This window comes from Trachypithecus francoisi, unplaced genomic scaffold (assembly GCF_009764315.1).
Source record: "Trachypithecus francoisi isolate TF-2019V2 unplaced genomic scaffold, Tfra_2.0 Lachesis_group13, whole genome shotgun sequence".
Classification (NCBI taxonomy): domain Eukaryota; kingdom Metazoa; phylum Chordata; class Mammalia; order Primates; family Cercopithecidae; genus Trachypithecus; species Trachypithecus francoisi.
This window is the reverse complement of record NW_022681458.1, coordinates 103,089,576-103,115,687: the sequence shown is the minus strand read 5'-3', so window position 1 is coordinate 103,115,687 and position 26,112 is coordinate 103,089,576. Positions and strand designations below refer to the sequence as shown.

General features: G+C 34.3%; 1 protein-coding gene across 1 annotated transcript in view; it reads right to left on the bottom strand.

Moving 5' to 3' along the window:
- The window catches only part of LRP1B (LDL receptor related protein 1B), a 303,637-nt gene that overhangs the window by 51,425 nt on the left and 226,100 nt on the right, over nucleotides 1–26,112 (bottom strand). Inside the window, exon 32 of the mRNA XM_033229413.1 lies at nucleotides 21,602–21,763. Within this exon, the coding sequence (XP_033085304.1) occupies nucleotides 21,602–21,763 (162 nt within the window). The remainder of the gene's footprint in view (nucleotides 1–21,601; nucleotides 21,764–26,112) is intronic.

Below are 26,112 nucleotides of genomic sequence, written 5' to 3'. Positions count from 1 at the left end.
AAACTACCATCAGAGTGAACAGGCAACCTACAGAATGGGAGAAAATTTTTGCAACCTACTCATCTGACAAAGGGCTAATATCCAGAATCTACAAAGAACTCAAACAAATATACAAGAAAAAAACAAACAACCCCATCAAAAAGTGGGGAAAGGATATGAACAGACATTTCTCAAAAGAAGACATCCATACAGCCAACAGACACATGAAAAAATGCTCATCATCACTGGCCATCAGAGAAATGCAAATCAAAACCACAATGAGATACCATCTCACACCAGTTAGAATGGCAATCATTAAGAAGTCAGGAAACAACAGGTGTTGGAGAGGATGTGGAGAAATAGGAACACTTTTACACTGTTGGTGGGATTGTAAACTAGTTCAACCATTATGGAAAACAGTATGACTATTCCTCAAGGATCTAGAACTAGATGTACCATATGACCCAGCCATCCCACTACTGGGTATATACCCAAAGGATTATAAATTACTCTACTACAAAGACACATGCACACGTATGTTTATTGCGGCACTATTCACAATAGCAAAGACTTGGAATCAACCCAAATGTCCATCTGTGACAGAGTGGATTAAGAAAATGTGGCATATATACACCATGGAATACTATGCAGCCATAAAAAAGGATGAGTTTGCGTCCTTTGTAGGGACATGGATGCAGCTGGAAACCATCATTCTTAGCAAACTATCACAAGAAGAGAAAACCAAACACCGCATGTTCTCACTCATAGGTGGAAACTGAACAATGGGATCACTTGGACTGGGGAAGGGGAACATCACATACTGGGGCCTATCATGGGGAGGGGGAGGAGGGAGGGATTGCATTGAGGAGTTATACATGATTTAAATGATGAATTGATGGGTGCTGACGAGTTGATGGGTGCAGCACACCAACATGGCATAAGTATACATATGTAACAAACCTGCACGTTATGCACATGTACCCTAGAACTTAAAGTATAATAAAAAAAAAATAATAAAAAAAAATAAAAGCAGATCTGTTTTGCACCAAAAAAAAAAAGAAGATGCAATTTCTTTCTATTTAATTGTGAAGCAATATTAGATTAGCTGAGATAAAAATCACAATTTATAAACTTCATCCTGCTATATGACAATTATAATGGGTAAGAAAAATTAAAACATAATTTATAATTTTCATGTTTATGTTTATCTAGCCCTTTATTTAATCAGAGAGAAATTTATTGACAGACTTGCTTCATATTTATGGAAATTTATTTCAAGCATTCCTATGCTTGCCGTTGCACTATGCCAAGTACCTTCATTGAGATTCAGGGTTTAAGTCTGTTAATAAGGGTTTTGGATATATTTAAGACATATAGCACTTTCAAAAGGTGAGAGAGTTGGAGATCTGAAATTTAACATAGTGTTAGTAGCCATATATTATGGTTTCTGTAGTTGTTCTAGGCTTGGAGGGCATAGGTACATAACACAAATGCTGTTTTACTTTATGAGGAATATATCAACAGCAGTCTATGTGATCATCCAGGACAGCCTCCCATTCAATGCAGAAACCTCTGAAGAAAAACCTTCTTTAGGCAGGTTGCAAGATACCTCTAATTCATAAAAAACTCTTTTAATATTGCCCCCAACTGCTTTAAAATTTCATCCACTAGGGCTGATTAGCTGTCTGATGAAACAGAAGTCTGCTGATGTTTCTTTGCAACATTTTCTTATTATGTCATTATTCAAAGGTTGCCATGGTGGATATAATTAATTATAGAATCATATAGGGAACTTATTTGCAGATGAAAATTCCAGTGCCTTTCCCTGCCACCCACTCCTAGATTTTAATTCGTAGGTCTGAAATGGGGCCCAGGTAGTTCCCATGGGAACTAGAAAATGTAAGAAATGATGATCTGGAGAGAATTTTACTAGTTGGCAAAGGGACTACATTGTCTAATACTTGTAAATAGATTTGATTTGACCAAAATAGCTTATTTATTAACTAACATTGAAAACCAAAATTAAAATGTAATTTCTCATTTAAAGTTTTTTTTTTTTTTTTTTTTTTTTTTTTTGAGACAGAGTCTCGCTCTGTCGCCCAGGCTGGAGTGCAGTGGCTGGATCTCAGCTCACTGCAAGCTCTGCCTCCCGGGTTCACGCCATTCTCCTGCCTCAGCTTCCCGAGTAGCTGGGACTACAGGCGCCCGCCACCTCGCCCGGCTAGTTTTTTGTATTTTTTAGTAGAGACGGGGTTTCACCGTGTTAGCGAGGATGGTCTCGATCTCCTGACCTTGCGATCCACCCGTCTCAGCCTCCCAAAGTGCTGGGATTACAGGCTTGAGCCACCGCGCCCAGCCCATTTAACGTTTTGAAGCACTTTGTTTTTATAACTATACCCTTGAAAAGACCCAAATAACTAGAAAAAAATGGGTTAATATTCTGAAGGTTGATGAATGTCCAGGACCATACTCCAGCAAAGAATAGTTTTCACTTAACATAAAGTACTAAAGGTCAAAGTTAAAAAACTTATCTGCGGTGTGCTAATTATAAGTATTTTTTTGCATAAATTAAATCTTAGCTTAATATTAAAAAGATGGGCTGGGTACGGTGGCTCACACCTGTAATCCCAGCACTTTGGGAGGCTGAGGTGGGTGGATCATCTGAGGTCAGGAGTTCGAGACCAGCCTGACCAACATGGATAAACCCCAACTCTACTAAAAATACAAAAAATTAGCTTGACATGGTGGCGGGCACCTGTAATCCCAGCTATTCAGGAGGCTGAGGCAGGAGAATCGCTTGAACTCATGAGGCAGAGGTTGCAGTGAGCCAAGATCATGACATTGCACTCCAACCTGGGCAACAAGAGTGAAACTCTGTCTCAAAAATAAATAAATAAATAAGTACTAAAGAATAAAATGAAAAGATGTGGGCCTGTACATAACTCACTAGTAATCAAGAAGATGCAAATTAAATTAACACTTCAATAAAATACCATTACACACCCACCAGTTTGATAATATAATAATAGTGGAAACTCTCATTTACTACCCATGGGAGAGAATATTAGTTCAACCAATTTGGAAAATGGTTGGCAGTATCTCCTAAACTTCAGCATATGAACACCTTATGACCTGGCACTTCCACTGTTAACATATACCCAAAAGAAAAGCATGCACATGTATGTCAAGAAACATACATGTAATATACACAGCAGTATTTAAAAAAGCAGCCTAAATTTTAAAAAGTCTAAATGTCTGTCCCAAGAATGGATAAACTATGGTTCATTTATACAGTAAAATGCATGTATACAAACACACAAAATACAGCTATAGGCAAAAATATGGATGAATCTCACAACAATAATATTGAGGAAAAATAGACACAAAAATATACTACTTTTTTTTTATTTATATAAGATTCAAAAGTTAAATCGAATCTATGGTTTTAGAAGTCATGGAGGATTTATCTTATGGGAGAAGAGAAAGGACAGTGAAGAACATGAGGGAACTTTTGCGGTGCTGATAATGTTTTTCTTGACTTTAATGCTGATTTAAACTGATGTGTACACCTTGTAATATTTAATTGAACTGTTTCTTGTGATTTTAAACTTTTCTGTGTATATTACACTTCAACAGAGAATGCTTTTTCTTTTAAATAAGAGGTACATGAGCTACCTTAGAATATTTTAGAAATTCTCATTTATTTAGCTAACTAGGCTAAATAGTTTTTCTCTTTGTAGGAACAACTTTTAAAAGATATTCATGGTTCACTTTTTATGCTTTACAGAAAATCTTTCACTCTTTAATGCATCCAATATTTTTTTTCATAGCATGTCAGATATGCATTATTCAATGCAGTTGATTGGCCTCATGGCATAAAAATAGAATCCAAGACTGTAAAAGAAATGTTTGCTTATGATAAAATTGGGGAAAAAAGCAAATATTAGAATTTACACTTTAATAAATAATTCTAAATTGCATGCTTTTAAGCCATGCCATTTTTTCCCCTCTAAAAATGGCAGAAATCGTTTTATGCTCTGAACCCTTTCTCTACAGATATTCAAATGGGAAGACATTTCATTTCACCCAGTTCACATTCTTAACACTCCATGCTGAGTTAAAACTCAGGGGTGGCCGGGCGCGGTGGCTCAAGCCTGTAATCCCAGCACTTTGGGAGGCCGAGACGGGCGGATCACGAGGTCAGGAGATCGAAACCATCCTGGCTAACACGGTGAAACCCCGTCTCTACTAAAAAAATACAAAAAACTAGCCGGGCGAGGTGGCGGGCGCCTGTAGTCCCAGCTACTCCGGAGGCTGAGGCAAGAGAATGGCGGGAACCCAGGAGGCGGAGCTTACAGTGAGCTGAGATCCGGCCACTGCCCTCCAGCCCGGGAAACAGAGCCAGACTCCGTCTCAAAAAAAAAAAAAAAAAAAAAAACTCAGGGGCAAAGAGTTGCTCACTACATTCCAGCCCTGGCAGAGTTGCCTACCATTGCCCTTTTGTGAAAATCTTCTATCTCCAGTTATTTGGCTTAATATTTGAAGCATGTGGAAGCTGCTGAGTTAGATGCTTGGTTGGACTGTTTTCTGCACCCCAGTTAGGATTCTAGGGCCTATTCTTTGACGTTTATGAAATGCCTTTGTCCCTTTCTCTTGCTTCCTTCTCTCTCTCTCTCTCTCTTATCTTATCTTAAGGGCTTTCCTGTTTACTCATTTCCCACTCCAAGACTCCTGAACACAGCAGAAAGCAGATCTTACTTAATAAGAGACTTTAGCATCTGATATTTCGGCTATGACACAATCATTGGATACTTGTAAATTGTAAAGCAAAATAATCTCTTCAAGCGTCCTCTGTTATTTCAAACGTTATCATGGTGCATGCTATGTGCAAGTCCAGGAAAGAGTTTGAAACATCTGATGGTGTTGTCTATTTCTAAATTGGGTGATTCAAACAAAGTCCAAGTTTTCTGTAGGTGACTTAAAGTAATAACTGCAATATTAGTAAATCATAAGAATGCTAGTTTCTCTCTCATTCCCTTCACATCTATAATGCACTTAGAATTACAAGCATCTGTGTAAACTTGTATAAATATGTGCCATATTTTCATGAGTGTCACCTCTCTATATACTCTCACATAATTACTACACACTCATATTTAAATTCCAAGTATCAATTCAGCCATTTATCTAATAAAATGAGTACTTCATTAGTACTTCTCAGCCCAGTGGAAACTGGCTTACTAATTTAGCAAAGTCTGAAGAATAGTATATGAGAAGGCTTCTTCAGTATGTAATTGTTTACTTTGGTTCTAAAGGTTACTTTCCTGATCTATAAGCTCTGAAGAAAAAACAAAACAAAACAAAACAAAACAAAAAAACAGAAACTTAATAGTTATTAGATAAACACCTTTTTATTTTTCATCCCACAGCACTAAAAATATTAATGATCCCATTGGGGTTACTACTTTAAGCACCACAAATCTTTAAAATCATTTTGAAAGTAGCCTTTATAAAGACAGATACATATTTTCTTAAGTAAAATGTATTGATACTTTACTAATCATTTGTTAGTAAAGGACCAAGAGGACCAATTGTTGTTGAAGTTTTATAGCCTTCTGATTTAATTTTTATATTTCACCTTTGCTAAGTGAAATGTTACTGAATATGGAGAAGTAGGCAAATCTAAATGAAAAACTTAATAATTTCCCGAAAAATAAAGGAGATGGTGTGCAGCAAAGGGATGACCTTCTACTTTATAATATAGATACAAAACCACTCAACTCACACTCCACTTTCACACACAACCATTTTATTTTGTTGTTCAAATTTTAAATTTAGCTTAATAATTAGTAGTACTAAAATAAAGTTGGAAACAGTGATAGATGGAAAATGACAGTTTAGAAGAAAAATATTGATGATAAAAGATTTTTGTTGTTGTTGTTGTAGGGGTTGGGATAAGGAAGGGACTGAAGATAGTAAAGAGTGGTTGAAGACAAGATAGATGAGTCTAGGTACACTGGTCAATAGAAGTAGTCAATTTATGAATGGTACAGTTAATCATCTTATGAACAACATGTGTAATTTGGCTATGAATATAAAATGGAAATGAGGAATTCATAATTGATTATTTGCTATGGACATGTATGCGCCTTATTGTATACTAGGAAACCTGGAAAGAGCTCAGAAATGCATGATGGCACACTAGCTCTGAGATAACTGACAAGTCGATCATAAGGTTAAAGCAAGAAGAAAAAAGGACCCAACATTGATCTAAATGGTTACTGTGGCAAAAGCCTAAAGTTATTACTACCCAAAGTAATATCTTCCTTCCTATTGAGCATGCCATCTCATAAGTTTTGAGCATTTTGCTGACCTGAATGGCATAACAGATGAGATAGTCTAGATATAGTAAGAAGGAATAATAATGAAATGTAATTAATCTGTGCTAAGAAAGTAGAGCGAACCGTGAAATTACACAACCCTTTATATTCACAATATAAAAATTGTTATAACCTCTGTTAGGGTAATTACACTAAGAACTACCTAGTAGCACCAAACACAATCATGTAATCTAAAGGACAATGATGAATATGTAATCATAGAGTATTCATATGGTAATTAGGTAGATAGTAACTGAAGAATAAATGAATGGCTATTTTCTGCAACAGAAGTAAAGTAATTTTCAAGGGAGATCATTATTGCACACACTCTCTCTCTCTTTTTCTTTCTCTTTTAATGTTTCTTTTCATGCAACCAGAAATACAAGCAAATGCATTTTCCTTTAATCTTTTCACAGTAATAGACGCTACATAAAAATATGCACATGTATGGGCAAATACACAGGTTTACAAATATTTATGGAAAGCCATATAGCTATACAATCTATAACTGCATTTAACTTATTTCCCTAATATTTTCCTATAGAAAAGTAATTGCCAAAACTATTTAGCTATTTACTCATATTTGCAATTGGGCTATTCACATTGTAACAATTAGTGAAGTGTGAAATTTAAAGAGAAGAAAATCAAAATAAACTAATATCAGCTAAGCAGGGTCTGAAGATACCATATAAGGATAATGAGAAACTGGAGAGCCTTTAATGGCTAATTCAGAAAGGTTATATAGGGGAAACTAATTATATGAGAATTAGACATTAATATAATTGAATTATATTAGTGTACACATATTGTTCTACTTCACTGAATTTTAATCTGGCCTTTAAAAATAAATTTTGTGAAATGGTTTTATATTCATCATTTAAGTATGCATTTGATAATTTAAGGCTGCACTCATACACACAAACCAACAACAAATTAAAAGTAGGATGGAATTACCATCACAGAGACTAGGTAAATTTCACAGCGCATATCCCCAGGCATTCTATAACTCAGGAGCCAGTTTCAGTGCAATTTATATTCCACCTTCACTGTTACTTAATTGTGTCCCAGAGGCAGTAGATCGTATGCATTCTGCTGATATTATCCCTGCAGAGTGGTTTATGGTTGCTTCCATATCTGTATGAAATGTAGAATTTCCAGAGCAACCAACAATATAATTTTATAAACTTTTGATGAATACTTATACTGGGATGAGATAATAAGGAAAAGAAAAAAAAAAATGGACAGAATTTGAGGTACTGGAAGCCTAAGTCCAGTCCTTCCTCAGCCTAACAATCTGACTTCACCTGAGTTACCTGATTAAATTCTCTAAGATACGCTTTGGTCATCTCTGAACTGAAGCAGTTACATTAAATGATGCCTAAGATTATGTCACGATTCCTTCCTCACCCACTAGTTCCCAGTGGTGCCCTCTATCTAGGACTAGAGACTTCTTTTAGTAAAATGATGTAAATGATAATTATGATGATGATAAACACGCATTTTTCAGTGTCTCCTACATGCCAGGCACATAGGTTTGGTATAGTCACAAGCATTAGATGGTGCTATCCTCTTTTAATGGACAAATATAACTGATGCACATAGAGGTTAAGCAATTGCCAACGCTTGCACACAAATAAGTGGTAGAATAGAACTTCAAACTCAAATAGGCCTAACTGTAGAGGATAAATTCTTATGTTTCATATTTAGTGATTCATAAATACATTCAGGAAAACAAATCTACAAAGCAATTTGAATATCTTTGCTGTTCTCTTTCCTTTCTGTGTATTTAAAATGGAAAGCATCCCATCTCTGTGGATATCCTAGGACCTACCCACCAGTTGGAATATTAAAGGATCCTGTGGCGGCAAAGGCAGCAGACCCACAAGAAGTCTGCATGATAGTAACACAGCCTATAATCTCAAAGCTCAGGGACACAAGCTGGCATTCTCACACCTCAGCTGAAGGTTCAAATGTCAGATGTTATCCTTTTCAGCCTCTCATTCCAATCCAAGTTAGATGTTTCTCTCTCTGTCTATGGATAGTTGGTTCAAAGCATGGGATTCTCACACTTGAAGAAAACACTTAACCATCAAGGTGATGTATTCATTATCAGACATGATCAACTCTGGGTCACTCTAAACAAATAAGTAAACCAAAGTAATAGCCGAGAAACCACAAAGTAAGACATACCTACAGCATTATCATTTACTTACATCTAATTTAGGATGAGGACATTGGAAAGGTTTTCTGGAAAAGTTTTATAATTCTTAAATATGTTAATAAGAGCAATTGTGGCCTTTCATTACCTAGAGATACATAGCAGCAGATGAGTGTCAGTTGTTCATCTAGCATGGCTTAGGAGTCAAAACACATACAGTAACTTGTATACATTGTATACAATTTGACATTTATGAATACATTTATGCCTTTGAAGAATTAAATCAGGAAACAGAATTTAAAAAGATTTAAGTAATATTAGGATTTATCCTTTTTTACATTCCTCAAATGTTTTACATAGCCTAAGATTTTTAATAATTAAACTTTATTGCATAGTGGTAAATATACCTTCCAAAGTCAGAGCTGTGTTTAATAAAGTAGCCACACATTAAATCCAGGTATGCCAATTAAATATTCACTGAGGAAAAAATGTCTGCAAAACTGAGATTAGAAATGATAAATTTTCATCAGGAAAGCATGTCTAAGGAAATACCACTTTCTATTTTACTAATGAAAATAGTAGTGTATTTCAAATATTTCTATATAAAGGAATTTTGAAAATTAAAGAGTAAAATCTATCTTGATCAGTGACATCTCTAAGTGTCCAGGGAGAAGGAAAATGTAAAACTCAGCCAAATTATCCAAAAATTTGATTTGAGTGAGTGACATATGGGGTGGGATTTTTAAAGTACCAGCATTTCAATTTTTGACAGACTGCCATTGTAAAATGCATATTAACAATGATGGCATCAATAGTTTTCAAAATAGTCAAAAATCAACTCATAGAGCTATCATAACAATGATTTTAACCAGACAAACTAATAGGAAGTATTCATAATTTTTGTTTATAAACAGTGTTTTGAGTTGAGTGGTTCTTTATTTTTAAAGCAGTCCAGCTACAAAAGATTTTAGCAAGTGACTATTTATAAGTGGTAAAGTCATCTGAGACTTGTGAGCAAGCTGAGTTGCAGATGACAGCTAAATATGGCTTATCAGATGAGGCTAACTGAAACCCAAATAAGTGAATAAGCATATGATGGCCTGAAAAAGAATGGAAATGAAGCATGCAAATATAGGCCATGCCTCCACAGCCATAAACAAGCCATTTGCCATATTTAGGCCCTAATTTCTCTATCAAGACCCTGAGTATGTATTAAGGTTCAATTAATTTCAACCTAATACAATTTATTAACATCTACTGTGTTAGTATCCACAGTGTTAATACTGTACATGTCTCCAGAGTGCTTAAACTCTGATAGAATCCTAAAGGCTAACATAGTTGAAAATAATTGAGATCAATAATAGATTTTCATTAGCAAATACAGGGCTTTACTTTTTACAAAAAACAAAACAAAATGTTTTCAGAGTGCAAAGTAATGACTCAAATTTTTGAAAACTGAAAAGGAATTCATGGAGAAATGGATGGTGAATAAAGCTGGATAGGAAATAATCATGAAAAACATTTCCATCTCAGATAAGAGCATCATGAGGAAAGTTATTGTCATCACGTTGTATGTAGCCTAACCGGAGGGCAGGCAACATCTCACCTCATCATAGTGAGAGAATACGAGACCATCTTATACACACCCATACAGTTTCTGTGTACATAATTTTATCTTTCCCTTCCTTTTTCCTTTTTCATTCTTTCCTCCTTTTTTTTCTATCTCTTTTATATCCTTCCGTCCTTACTTTCTTCCTTCTTTCAAGCTACCCACTTCAAATCTATATGTTGAAGCAATGATTTCTGATACACATAAATGTACTTTGCTTCTAGTTTTTTTCAATGTTACTATGCAACCAAAAATATGAGTGAAAAGTTAGATGATAGATAGAGGGATGATAAAGATAGATGTATATTTATCTTTCCATATCTATCTATCTATCTATCTCGATCTATATCTATATATCTTGCTATCACCCCAGTGTAGAAATCTCTCTATATAAATATCTATCTATATCTATATATGGATATCTATATACCTATCGATATCTATATATCTATATACCTATATATATCTAGATAGCTATATATGTATGTATAACTAGATATCTATCTCTATATATACCTAGATATTTATATCTATATACCTATATATCTCTCTGTGTGTGTATATATATGGATATCTATATACTTATCTATGTCTGTATATCTATATGTGGATATATATCTATATATGGATATCTATAGATACAGATATCTATACATGGATATCTACATATATGATATCTATAGATTTAGATATCTATATATGGATATCTATATATATGGATAATCTCTCTCTAGATATGTGGGTGTGTAGATACATATACCTATCTATATCCATAGATATCCATATATATAGATAGGTATCTACACACACACACACACATATATATATATATAGAGAGAGATTTCTATATTGGTGTGCTAGCAAGATATATATAGATATAGATAGGGGTGTGTGTGTGTGTATATATATATATATATATATATATATATACAGAGAGAGAGATTTCTACACTGGTGTGACATCAAGAAGAAAAAATAGATTATAGAAGTGATTATTATTTAATCAGAAATCACTAAAATATTGAGAGTCACCTTGAAAAGATCACCTGGCAGAATAATGTATACAAACTAGCAAGGATCCCCTGGTTAAATGTGCCATTTCTTTAGGTCAGATGTGTATAAATAAACAATTTATTGATATGTAATAATCAGGTTCCCTCTGTGCTAAGACTTTCATAATAATTCAAAGGTTTCAGAAAATCACTTTAATTGTATTGTTAATAGCATTTAACCTTTAACAAGATTAGAGGTATGCATTCAATCACTATAATTCATCAATAAAATACTAATCCCAGATACTTTTATTTAGAAACACTATTTTAAAAATCATCCTCATAAATTGTTCTGCCCTTAAGGAGATGAGATTTAGTTATTACTCTTTCATGTATATGGTGTACAGAAATATACTGCAGTGAGAAACTATATGATATACTAAGTAACATGTTTTTGCTTCTGAAACCTCTGACCTTTCTCTTTATTTAGGAAGTAGATTCTTAACTATACTTCTTTACTTTTCATCATCTCTAGTCTCACTACCTGACATATAACATAATTGTGTATTCTTTATATATAAAAAAAGCAGTACAATAAGAGCAGTTTTCCATTTTATTCATAATGAAACCCCAAGCCTCAGTGGCTGGCACACAGTAGATGCTCTACTAATATGTGTTGAATTAATAAATGAGCACTTACCCTTGGAACGCAGGGCACTACAGAAGGCAAAGAACAAGAGTAATACTGCTGATTGTTTAGCTTTAAAACCACTAAGCAAGTTATAAATTTTTATAAATATTGAATCATCCAAGGCTGGTTTGTCCTATTCTGAAACTAACCGAAGTTTACCAGCATGAGTTTGTGTTCAGATGGAGGAATAAAAGAGGGAGGCTGGAAAGGAAAATCACTTGCGAAGCAAATACAGATGCCATCAAGTGCCAATGAGAGAGATCTTGGATATCCAGTGCCGACATAAAACGGACACTCAGGTGCTGGATCGATGAACCAACTATTGGCCACTCTAGACATGCCATCTGAATGAAAATGAGACTTGCCAAATTCTCAGAAATGTGGCATGCCACAGAATTAGACTAAGCTTTTTAGCTTCCAGTGGATTTCAGTTTGTGGTCATCATCTAATCTGTGCATGGAAGTAAGCCCAATCATAGAACTATTTTCATCAGTGTTCTAATCTACTTACTTTCAATGACTCAATGCTAAGGTCCATTCTAAATTCATGGATCATTTTAGAAATTATGAAGTGAAGCATCTGATGCTATATCCAACAAATCTAGATTCTCATTTGATATATTCTAGGAGCGTGAACTCAGAGTGTATGTCCAATAAAGTTCCAAAATCCACTGAAATTGTATTAAGACATTTTATTTACTTAGGTCTAGATGAGGGATCTGACCAAAAATATCAAAACTTTAAAAGAATCGGAATCCTACATTACTTTCCAATGTAAGGAGCACCGAAATCTGAAGTTGAAAAATTTTAGCTTAATTCTAGGTCTTCATGGTCTAGAGGTACCATGGAAGTGACCTTAATTCTTGTCCTGAGATGTTAATCGAGCAATCAGTTAAATCAGGTGCCATTCGTTATGTGGTCCATCCATCTGAATGTATTTGTTTCTGCCAATGAGTTGGTTCATTTCTGTCAGTTGATTTTCAAGGAAAGGTTGTTCTGAGATAATCATTATAAATCTTCCAAGTTCTCAAAACTAATAAAATACAAATTGTTCTGTCAAATTAAAATTAATATTATATTATTACCATGGATTTAGACATGGATCTTCAAGGGATATTGCAAGCAAAAAAAAAAAAAAAAAAAAATTCCAAATGTGGTCACTTGACCTTTGAACTAATCTAGTACTATTACAAACCAAGTGGCTTCCCATTCCCATGGTGCTCTGTACTTAAGATGTATTTGATTCTGTGAGGCAACCCGTTACACTGGTTTTTCTATTAATAATTTATTTTCATAGTATCGAGGATCTATATTGTGAAAAATTACTGTCTCTGGCATGATGTTACATTTTAATTTAACTTTGCTTTTATTTGTTGGGACTTTCACTTTATTTCCTGGAAAACGTAGTGGATTTAAAAATGTCTACGTTTATTTAATCAGATTTATGACTAAATAGATATTTAATCATAAATATTTATTTAATATTTATGTATTTTCACATCTAGAAAAATGAAATTAAATGTACTCTTTCATAGATTTTCTATTTCTGCTATTATATATTCTTTATTTGATGATAGGCTATATGACCACAGGGTAAATTATAAATCTTTCCTTTCTCTCATCTTTATACCCTTGAACTCAGAACATACAAATTTAAAATTTGGGGACTTTTTTCCTCGACAGCTGACGATGACATACTGACTCATAGTCTCTTTAGCCATTCTTATCTATAATAAGGATAAATACCAAATGTTTCTAGCAGTATACCTACAAAAGAGCTTATATCTTTTATATAAAACAGACTCATAATACCAGTTTGTAGTGATTAAATCTTTAATAGTTAAACATAGAGGTTATCATACTATCTATAAGAAAGGAATTTTATTTCTTCGCTTTAAAGCATTTAAAGATTTCTGACTCATAGCATTTTTATCAAAGCATATTTAGTAGACATTCCAAATTTGATATAAATAACTATGTTTAAAATTTACTCTTAAATTTACATTTGAACTTTTAAAAGGATGTTAGCAGAGGCATTTAAGTAGCAACAATTTGTTTGGTTTGAGGTAAGCCTCAAATAAATATTTTTGTTTAATCTGTATGTCTCTGCATAATTTATGTGCTACATTGTTTTAAATACTCAATTTTGTTTTCAAGTAATTATTTGTGAATCCATGCAGTTTACTTAAGACCAAGTATAGCAGAATCACAGTCATGATTTCTATTCATGAAAAGCCATGCATTATTTTTTTTTCAGGGAGAGGAGATTTCCCAACAGATATGTACATACAAATCCATTAAAAGGTTACTGTTAGTTGTGAGACATATCATTTTTCAACCTACAACTAAGTAACGTTGAGATGCCTTTCATTGTCTTTATACTGCTTTGTATATGGACTCTTCTTTACATTGTAAAAAGAAGGGTCAAAACATGTCTATAATGCTAACATGGCATAACAGTAGAAGATTAAACCACCTTGGAATGAGTAAAGGTGAAGCATTGTGAGATTAGAGTTGCCTCAATATCAGGTGAAGTTGGCATGGAAAAAAGTTTCTGCTATGATGCCAACAAGAGTAATTAAGCACTGTTAAAATGTTTTATTCAGTCATGCTCACCAAAATTATTAAATATAATTAATAATATTTCAAGTGCAAGTTCCATGGTGTAGAGATAAAAGTTTATCAATAGTTTAATTTTATAAACGTGCTGCTGAAATTTCAAACAATTATGTGAAAAATAATGGTATGCTTCTAAGTAGTATGAAATAAAGTCCATTTCTGATCTTTTATCATTTTTGACAATAGAACTCAAAGTCCGCTTTATCTAACTTTTACTCTCAAAAGATATGTCAGTTGGTTTTCTATTCATCAAAGTTATAAAAGTCAAGTGTCTTCAAAGAACTTTTATACTTACAGATCCCCAATGCCTACAGCAATGAATATTTAATGTTGCTCAATATATATATCAGTTGAATGAGTTAATTTTAATAATCAACATTTGTAGTTTTGACTCATATATGATTTAATATCTGCTTGGAAAAACATACCTTAGTTTTTAATAAATTTCCTTTTATGTATAAGCACATATGCCTAAAATTATTTTCCTTTTATTATTTTTACTTTTTTTTAATGAAGGCATAATATTAAAACAAAAATCTGTCTGAAAAGTCTAGTTTTACTATTGGGTCAAAATGGTCTTCAACAAATTTTTACAACCCTGACAATTTTTTCGAAATAATCTAGGGTAAAAGAGTAACTAAAATAATTAATTATCTTACCCTTACCTCAACATTCTCTACCATGATCACAGTAGAAAATAAATGTATCTATTCCCTTCACATTGATTTAAATCTAATTTTATTTTTACACCTTTTAAAAATAAAAAAACTTTGAAATTGGAATGTAAGCAGTCAGTTTCTCATGGACTATTAGGGATCTTCATGAGTTGTTAAGAAAACATGGCCCAGAACTCCGATCCTGCCTTTGGAGATGGATCTTGCTAGAGCACAGAAAAATAACTGGGCCTAGCAGGCTGTAAACAGGATCTTTCTACTTTGCTCACATGCATCCAAACTCCTAAATTCCAGGCACTGAGTTTACTTGCAAGATTGACGAGGTATGCAAAACATTGTAGCCTGTTTTACATTCTAGTGGGGTAGATATTCATGAACGATATGAATATAAAGTGAAAAATGGCAAAGAGAAGTGCTGAGATTCTAGGGAAAAGGAGAGTTAAGAAGACAAAGTAGGGGAATTGAAGAGGTTTAGCAGACATTGAGGGCCTAATGTGTCAAGAAAAAGAGGTATTAACAATTATAGCAGATGTACTTTGGAGGCAATAAACAGGTTTTCAAGGTTAGAAGAAAAGGTACATACAGTAATGTGCGGCATTAATCCAGACAAGGGATGATAACCCGAACGAAGACAACGCTTACTTTCTCATTAAGAGGAAAAGAGTTGGGAGACAGTAGATGGGGCTCCAAAATGCTGTGCTAGTCTAGGTGTGAATGTTCTAAAGAATCTTAAATATTCTAATACTGAGGAAGGGGTTGGTTCTTATGGGTACTTTCACTTTCCAAATTACAATTCGTTCTCAAAGCTTTAGGCTCAGTTCGAATAACTGACTTTCCTATTAACAGGAAGTTCACTGAAAAGATTCTATTCTCTTTTCCTGATACTTTTTAAAATGCTTTGGTCTCTTAGCTGGGCCTGACTTAAGCTTAACCGCTCAAGATTAAAGTTCCTATTAGTGCCTCTTTTCTACGGTGTAGAGGCTTGCAAGACCAGGTTGAGCCAGTATGCCATTTGAGCTTCGAGTGTTCTCTTAGTGAGTCTCTGAAAGTAGCAGCATAGTGGGAAGGATATTGAATGGCAGAAAAACATACTATACCAGGAGATGTCTAGTTTTCAGAGTCAGATCCACAAAGCTAAAAACCATGGTTCCTGTGCTCTCTAAATTGCAGATTAGGGAAAACTGCTTAATCTCATTTTGTTGGCGCTTGCAAATTTGGATGAATAATATTAATCTCAAAGGGTTGTGTGAGCATTTGTTGAAAGGATATATATTCACATATTAGATAAAATAATGTGTCATAGCAACATCTCTTGGATTAAAACATTACACATGTTTACTGTGTGTGATTTCTCTTGCCAGCCCTCCTGTAGAAAAATCTAATAGAAACAGGAAAAATAAATCTCCAAAGGCTTTCCCTTTGCACATGCTGTTCCCCCTTTGCATATGCTGCTCCCCCTTGCTGCTTCCCCTTTGTATATGCTGTTCCTTTGCATATGCTGCTCCCCCTTGCTGCTTCCCTGTCTCATCTACTTAGTTTCTTGATTTCTTCTGATCTCAGCTTAGACACCAATTCCTTCAAGAAATTTTCTTAAAGGCTAAACTCTATGGTCTTTCTGTGAGTTCCAGTAGCCTCTGTGTTTCATTAAATTGACCTGTAATAACTCGTTTCCTTTTCAGAATCACACATTACACTGTGAGTTAATTGAGAACAGAAAATGTTTCTGACATCACCATTTCTTTTCTTAATGCGGAACATAGTGACAGACTCATTGTAAACATCAAAACATATTCGCTGATGAACTGACTCATGGGATGAAGCTACCCTAGAAGACAAATGATAAAAATAATCCCGTCGTGTCATCAAATATGACAGGCTTATATCTATGGTGCATAATTGTTTTATAAGTTACTTGATAGTCTGTGGTTCTAATATTGATTACAAAACATAATATCTTTGGATTACTGTCAGGTACTTCTAACTCTGTAAGTAGAGACACTCATTAAGGTAGAGACATTACTTACTTATTGGAACCAGGGAGAGTAAGGCATACAGGTATACTTCTAATAAGTCTAGTCCCCAAGCAGGTTACTAGAGGGCTTTGAAAGTATCAATGAGAGGATAAGCAGGTTTTCACTTAATTTGACTACCTAGTTCTTAGACACAGATTGAATCGGTCTTAATTGGCCCCGTTGACCTAATGTTATTATCATTTAATCATAAATAACTTCAGATATTGGTTGACCTCATATTTAACACCTAGATTTAAATTCAATATGTCATGCTCACTTGTTTATTTTTATTTACACTAGTAACCCTTGTTCTAGAATAGCAAGAAGTGCAGCTATGTTTGTTCTTTAACAACTTACTTGAAGAATACTTAATTTTACTTTTACCATTATTTATCTTTGCCTCTCCTCCCTGGGCTGCTGCTGTTAAAATTAATTTGCATTTCAGACCTCAGGATTTTATACTGCTATTAGAGTTATGAAATGTTTTTACTCAGCACAACTAAGAACTGATGTTTTACCTCCCACTAATGGACCTTTAATTAGGCACTGTAATGAAGCATTCTGTCATTCCTTCTTTTATAGACAGAAGATTTTGTATATGCAAGATACAATTTTGACAGAACACCAGGTCCGCTGAACCTTGTCGGCTTACATCTAATAGATCCCAAATTTATTATGCTTTTGTCAGCTGTTGAATTTGTCATTTTAATGACATTGTCCACAGACTTATTATGCTGCCAAAGAAACAGCATCACCATACTGCAAGAATGTTTGTTGACATCTTGATCAACAACTCCTGGGGTCCAATTCTGACTATAATATTACTACTTCGGGACCTTGAGCAAGTTATTTAACCTCTGTCTAAGGATTAATTGGTTAATTTTAATAAGTGCTTTGCAGTAAAAGGTGGGAAGCGCTCTGACTACTAATAGTGATAATAAAATTATAATGCAGCTCTTTATAAAGCATCAGGCTACCTCAGACTGTGATTCTATTAAGTTGTCAATTAAAACATAAGCTAATGGAATTTATTCTTTGGAAGGATCCAAACTGCTCTACAAACTATGGCCACATGGTATTTTTAAACTTAGTTTAAAAAGAACTAAGAATACTGTTGTTTCAACTAAAGGAATATAAAAACAATGGGGGAAAATGACATGTTCTATGCTGCTCTATCAATTGGGAACCAAAAGACAGAGGAGAAAATATTAGCTCTAGTTGAACCACAAATAGCTACAAGATTGTTGAACACTGATTAAATGTAATTTTACATTTAATGTAAAATGATTTTAAATTGATTGTTCTTTTGTTAACATTTATTCAAATCATTTATTTTTATTTATGTATTTATTTGTGTGATTCTTTGTTCCTCTGGCAAGTGCCATTCTTGGTTGTAGTCTCAAAAAGATCCCAGACAAGTAAGGGTAATGTACATAATCAACAGGTAAAAATGATCAGAGTCGGAAGAGGAGGGAGAGGTTGATTCAAACTGAGAATTTGAACAATTTCTAAAAGAAAATGGTATTTAAGTTGGGCAGAGTCAGGGAAGCTAGCTCTATATAGGGAAGGGCAATTGGTGTGGTTTTACTAGAATAAAGGAGAGCCTGCAGACCTAGGATGGGTAGTAATAGGGGTCTTCATTAAGTGGTATAGTAGTGTTGTCCTTCACTGGCATGGAATCATTTGGGGTCTGACAATGGTGGAACAGAAAGCAAACACACATGAGTTCGTGGGTGGAAGTTGTGTTGGGATACTCTGCTGTGTTGAGAGGAGGGGAATGAGGGTGGCGGAGATGTGAGCAATGCATGAGAAAGGATAAGGTAGTGTTATAAAACACTATAGGGATGTAGGGATGTCACCAGATTGTATTTTCATATAAACTCTGGCCTGTGGTGCACATCATTTAAGAAATAAGTGAGGCAATGTGAAAAGGAACATTGGCCAAGGGGAGGGGCATCTACATATGTCAAGGAAAGGCTAGCCTAATACAGAAAGAATAAACATTTGGAAAATAAATCAGCTACTTAAAAGTAAATGTTTTCTTGCTTCTGCAGAAGTGGCCCCTCTGTACCATCAGAGGCAAGATACTAAGTTTTACGCTTGATTCTCAAATAAGCCAATGATTATAGCTTGACTCTGTGCTGTCCCACATAGTTCCTAAAATGACCAAAGACCTAGGCCACTCTCTGTGAAAGTTCAATGACATTTAATGTAACTTTTGGGGGTGTGACCGGTGACCTGAGCCCTGAAGCTAGATGGCCTGGTTTGAATCTTGGCTCTAGCAAATGCTGAATACGTGATATTCAGAAGTCTATTTATTTTTTTCTGGTGTTCTCTTCTGTAGTGAGAGTAAAAACAATATCTAGTTTATTGACAGGATTAAATAAATTAATAAAATAATGCAAAAAAGGAATTAATTGCAAGTGTCCTTGGGTGTAGAAAAACCTCAATAAATGTGAGTATGATAGAAAGCAATTTTATTGTGAATAAAATGAACTATGACTGACTGACCTTTTGAGAATGGATACTAAGAGGCAAAGAAAGGGAGCACGGAGATCCATTAGTAACAATCCAGGCAAGAGATATTGGTAGAATGGAGTGGTGAGAAGTATTCAGATGCTGAGTATATTTAAAGGTAAAATTGAGAGTGAAAACAGGAGATTAAAAAAAAAGGGGGGGGGATCAAAAAATTCAATTATTTTGGTCTGGACAGTGAGTACGTTTTCTTTTAAAGAGCTAGAAATGACTATAGCACAGATTGAGCATCTCTAATTGGAAAGTCTGAAATGTAAAATGTTCCAATATCCGACGCTTCTGAGTGCCAACATGATGCCACAGTGGAAAATGTCACACCTGAGCTCCAGTAAGGAGGGCAGAAGATTCGTAAAAAATAGATATAAAATTACTTTCAGGCAGTGTGTATAAAGTGTATATGAAATAGGAATTTTGTATTTAGACTTTTGTTCCATCCCCAAGATACCTCATACAGATGGACATATTCTAAAATTCAAAAAAATCTGAAATCCAAAATACTTCTGGTCTCAAGCATTTCAGATAAGGGAAACTCAACTTGTTGGAAAATCTTGGGGTAAAAACAAATCAGTTTACATTAGAATGATAGCAAGCTGTCAAACAGACAATTAGGTATAAAAACCTGGGATTCAGGAGACAGGTTAAGCTGGATATGTAAATTTACAGTCATTAATATTTGGATGATATTTTAAAAAACCATGCAATTAGGTGAAATTGCAAAGGCAGTAGGTCTCAATTTTGGTTGCATGTGTGAAACATCTGAAAGATTTAAATAATATAGATAACACAACACAGGCTAGAGGAATGAAAATCTTTGTAGACAATGTTTTAAGAAGGATGAAATGATTAACTGCTGAAAGTACATGTAAAATAATAATTGAGATTTGATCATTACATATGGCAACATGGAGGACATTAACTAAAATCAATTAACTTGACTTTCATAAAAGATGTTTCAGCAGAACAGCAAAGACAAAAACTTGACAGAGGTGGGATCAAAGAAAAAATATAAAGAGAATAATTGTGGATAACAACTACATTTTCAAGTAAGTCTTCTGTTAAAAAAGAGAGAGAGGGAGAGAGCAGAAAAATAAGGTTATTAGAAGAAAGATATGGGGCACAAGTGAAGGTTTTTCCAGAAAGAACTTGGCAGACAGGAAAGTAGTCACAAAGCAGGAGAAAGAGGGGACAGTTGTGGGAGATGTGTTCATGAGTAGCCAAGAGGGGTCTGGACATGAGATGGATAGCACAGGATTAGATGTAGCCTGGGGTTTCTAGTAACAAGAAGAAAGACAAATTCATGGGCATAGGAGAAAGAAGCTGGGGGGATGTGCTAATGTGAGTTTGCGGCAGCTCTCTTTAGATGGTTTCTATTCATATCAATAAAATATAAAGCAAGTTTCTCAGCTGAGGGTAAAGTTGAGGAGAAAGCATTGGAGGTTTCATGAGAAGGAGGAGGTGTGACATAGACATCTAGGGGAGTGGGAGAGTCAGTGGATTAGGGAACTGCATAGAAAGGCTTAGTAAGTGCCCATTTGAAATTAGTGATAGAATTAAAATAAGACCAAGCAATATAATTATGTGTTTTTCTTCAGTTGCATTCATCTGTGGGATGTCAGTTCAGGAGAGATGGAGAATTGGATTTAACTATGGTTATGGTTTGCTAAGAAGTGCAAAAGAGGGGAAGAGAGAGGAAGGGAGATGAGGGTGTACACAGGGAATGGTTATAATAATGGACCATGGAATCAAAGCTGAGGGAGGAAGAAAGATAAAATCTTTACAATAAGAGAAAGGTGAAGAATGGGTAAATAATTGTTAGAGTGACAGAGACTGAACCTGAAAAATAGGGGATGGCTAAAATTAAGATAATGGAAGGAGTGGATACAGGACATCAGAAGATTAATGTAAACATCAAAGCAGGCTTCCCAGCAGGCTTCTGGGTGCTGCTTTTACTTACAGTACTGACATCTGTCTCCGGTGTATTCCGGCTGGCAGTGGCAGTAAGGCTGGTTTCCAGCAGTCACAATGCAGGTTCCTCCATTTTGACAAAAATCCTCACAGACTGTCTTACCACAGTTTGGCCCAGTGAAACCTAGTGCACAGCTGCAGGTGGGTCTCCCTGTTGGAAACAATAAGTAATAAAAAGCAAATTATTTGACTGAAATAGTTTATTTTCAAGGAATTTTCATGGGATAAAAGTTGAGAAGCCAGGTTTCTGGTCAAGGTCTGTCCACGATTTACTCTTTAGGCAGTAACAAGACTTCTTTGGGTCTCAGTTTTTCATATGTTCAAGGAAATCTAGGTTAGAAGATAGCCAAGGTTCAATTCAGCAAAATAATCATTTTATGAATAATTAATTATACTCGCATGCATGTATTGTTTGCTTAAAATACTTCTTATTTTTACTTCTGTTCTCATATCAATTTGACCCTTCCAATTATTTTTGTTCTCCTCATATGTGGTAATACAGATTATATTTGCATTAGAACCTAAAATATAATTTCACATTGTTTAAACATCATCTACCAACCACCACTGAATCTACATAAAACATTAGCTTACACATGCTATAAATAAATCTTGTAATAAGTTTAAAGTAGACATGTAATTTATAATAATTAGATTTAGTAACATTAACTTTTATTTGACTTAAATACACATGCTGTGGTTAGTACATAAGTGCCAAATCTTATTTTGTCTAATTTTGATATTGTTATTCATGAGAATGGACTGTACTTGCAGTCTAGTGAATAATAGGATGACTTAGAAGTTTAACTTGAGCAGCACGTAAGACCAAACATGACAGATCATCTTGGACTAGTTTCCTTTATTTACTCGGTGGGGACTAACATCAGGATGAAAGGTGAACAATCCTGTATGGTGTTTTAAACACAACACAGTTAACTCTTGTATATAAGTTTCTCTAACTGCTCAGGCTGTCAAGGACTGAGTAGAAAATGAAATATGGAATTAGCTCTGTAGGAGAGGAGAAGGAAAAAGAAAACAAAACAAAATGAATGGATATCATTTAAATGATAAAATAATAAGTTTCAAAGTTTGCAAAAATGTAAAGAAACAACATGAAAGAGTATAAGAGAGAGAGACTTTCATAGATTTCAGTTAACTAAGACTCAGACAATATCACTCAGTTGACTAGCATTAGAGAATATGGAAGCCATCTCTCTTATCTTTAGATAAGAGAATAGACCTAGAGAATACTCATGCCATTTCTCTGTCATCTTTGTAGACACAGAAGTGTAATTAAACTTATTAGAGAAATGCATGAGTGTAAATCTTACTAAGACTTCAGGTGTGAAAATGATATGATTGTTCTCTATTGCTATATATTCTACATTGGAGAAGCCTAATTCTTCTGAGAAACATTCCTCAGTGAATACAATACTTACAAATAAAATTCATATACATTTTTAAGAAAATGAGTGAATTGAGGCTCCATAACTTATTAACTTTACTTTGAAAGGACTCTACATGCTCAAAAATGCTAGAGACTGATGCCCAAAATGAACAAAGTAATATACATTTTTTTATGGTGAGTAATATTGCTTTAAAACTGAGCATTTATGAATATTATTAGTTTGGTGGCAGAAAAATTCCTATTAATGGCCTGAGAAGCAAGGTAAATTTTATATACGTTAAAAGCTGAGTAATCTCATATATTTTTTTGGTGCCAGAAAATGTTCACTAACTTTTAATAGATATTTTCGTTAAAATGGCAATGTATTTTTCTAGTTGTTGATATAGAAACAAAATGTCTTCATTGGCATATTAGTAGGTGAAAAACAAAGCTACAGGACAACAGAACAAATAATGGTAGAAAATGAAGAGGTTAATAATTGTTGGAACAAGAGTAATGAAAAAATCAAGAGCCCAAAACAACAGAAGTAATTCTTCAATTACAGTCCGTAGATGCCTTACAGAGATATAGAGCAAGTAAATAGAAATAAAAATTACCATGAGCAAAACAATGCAATAAACAGTGTACAAAGTACAAAAACAATTAAAGTACATTAGAACAATCTGAAAAGGTGTCACACAAACATATGATGTGATCACTGTGGATTCACTGTTTTGTACATGTGTTTCTCTTTTTTTTGCTTAAATCAGGGCTGGGAAAAGAAGTAAAATGAGGCAAGTGTGAAAGAAACAAATGGTACCTGCTGAGGTACTTGAAAATTCTTCTATCCCAGTCACTCAGAGAAATGACAATGAGCTTTCATGGTTTTGTCTCATTTACAGCGGTTTTGAAACTACAGCAGGGTGATCAGGTTGTCCACAGCTAGCATATGCCTTAAATCATTCAGAGTGCAGCTGAATTATTTTTAAAAGTTCCTATTTCTCTTCCTTTGAAGAGTAGATTTCTTTTTGACAAGTAGAAATCTTCATATTCAGGGGAATATTATCTAAGTGAAACTGTTTGGTGATACAGCCGATCTTTTGTTTGCTGATAGGAAATGAACCATCTGTTGCAGAATTGTATAATGGGCCCTATTTGCTGTTTTCAAGTATCTCTCTAGGTGCACCCTAACAAGTTGCATTGGATTCATTTATAAAGGTTTTTAGGTAGCAGAATTTGATTTTGATACTCGAAAAAGAAACAGTCCTGTTACAATGATTAAGGTATAGATTTATAGCAGCGATGCATCCAGGGAGCTGGGGAGTTGACAGCCCACTAGGGTAGTGCAATCTGAAAGAGAATCAGTTGACCTGAGGAAAGAAGGGGAGGCTCCATACCTTATGTTTCCGGGTTCTAAATCAGTCTAGTTTTGACAGTTTCCTTAGCTTGGACACTAAGAGTAAGGTTTTCAGACTGCCTAGATTCATAGCCTAAGGATGTCAAGTACTAATTGTGGGACCGTGGGGAAATAAATATTTGTATCCCTGTCTATAAAATCAACATAACAATACTACCTACCTCCTGCAGCTGTTGGGGGAGAATCAAGTAGAATAAATTGGGTAACACATGCAAAGCATTTCTAACTGTACCAGTCACATAGAAAGCACACAGTTATATTTTAGATCTGATTATTATGATTGTTATTATTATTATTTCTATTAAATGAGATTCACTTTTTTTAGGTAGGACTTATTCTGTGGTTATGTCTGTCAAAGTACTTAACCATTTAAGCAAATCATTCTGAAACTTTTATTAAATTTTATATTTTATTTCCATTATTTATTTGAGATAAAGTTAAATTTGAATTTACTTTAATGGTAGTGATGGGCTAGAGCTGAAATTCTCCATCAACTTGACTCTCAGGCGCTAACAGTTTTAGACTTTGAAGAATGAGTCTTTCGTCTCCCTTTAGCTTCTAAGCATGCTTAATTCTATCTTTCCAAAGGAAAGAACACACATACTACAACAGCAAACAAACCAAAAAGCAAATCTAATATCTGCCAAGTCCATCTATCTGTACAAATTTTAATTTTGGTACATCTTTGAGCTTCTTCAAAAGACAATTATACTCTCTGCTCCCAATTTAACAAATATGTGACAAAATAAAATATTCAATTATAAAAATCACTTCACTTCGCAATTCCAATCCTTCACTGAAGGTACAGCTTTTCTTTTTAATATAAAAAAAAAGTATCTTAATGTATTACTTTCTTTGTGCTCTCAGAAAAGAGGCCAGGACCCTCAGTATGAATGTATTGCTCATATAAGACTGATTTTAATTATTTGGTGGTGAGAAAGTTTAAGAACAATGTGTAGTGTTGCCTATATATATAATATATGTATATGTATTTTCTGTAGTATGTATTTTCTGTAGTTTATATATTCTGTACTTTATATGAACTACAGATAACAAAATGCATTAATATACACTAATATATAAATATATATGCAATAGTGTACATGTATGTGTATGTATGTGTATATATACATACATATATTTATACATATATATACACACACACATACTTTCAAAACTCACCTCTAATCACTTCCTTACTGAATCCATTAATTACTTCTCCACCATTACCTTCTTCAAATTTTCTCTTTAATTACCCAATGTTGACTAATATCTCTACCTGGAAGATGTTTCTCCAGTGACTTCTGAAACACTAGCTTTATTGGTTTATCTTTTTTTTTTTCTGACTGCTTTTTTGTATAATAGTCTTTATGTTTTCTCTTTCTGTCTCTCAAAAAGTGTTCTTCCAAACTTCTTTCTGGTGATATTACCCAATTTTATGGCTTAAATATTTATCTTTCTATCTAAATGCCTCTGTCCCAATTTTCTGATTCTGGGCTCATTCTTATTCCTAAACGAGGAAACTTTGTCCTCAATGGCATACCTACTTTCACTAGACTATAGCTGCTTTCAGTGTTTGTTAGGTCTACTTCATATTGAAATCGCACTCTGTTTGTTAGTTAACAAAGGGTTTGCTAGATGATTACTATGAGGGTTCATTTTATGTGTCAACTAGCCTGGGCGAAGGGATGCCAAA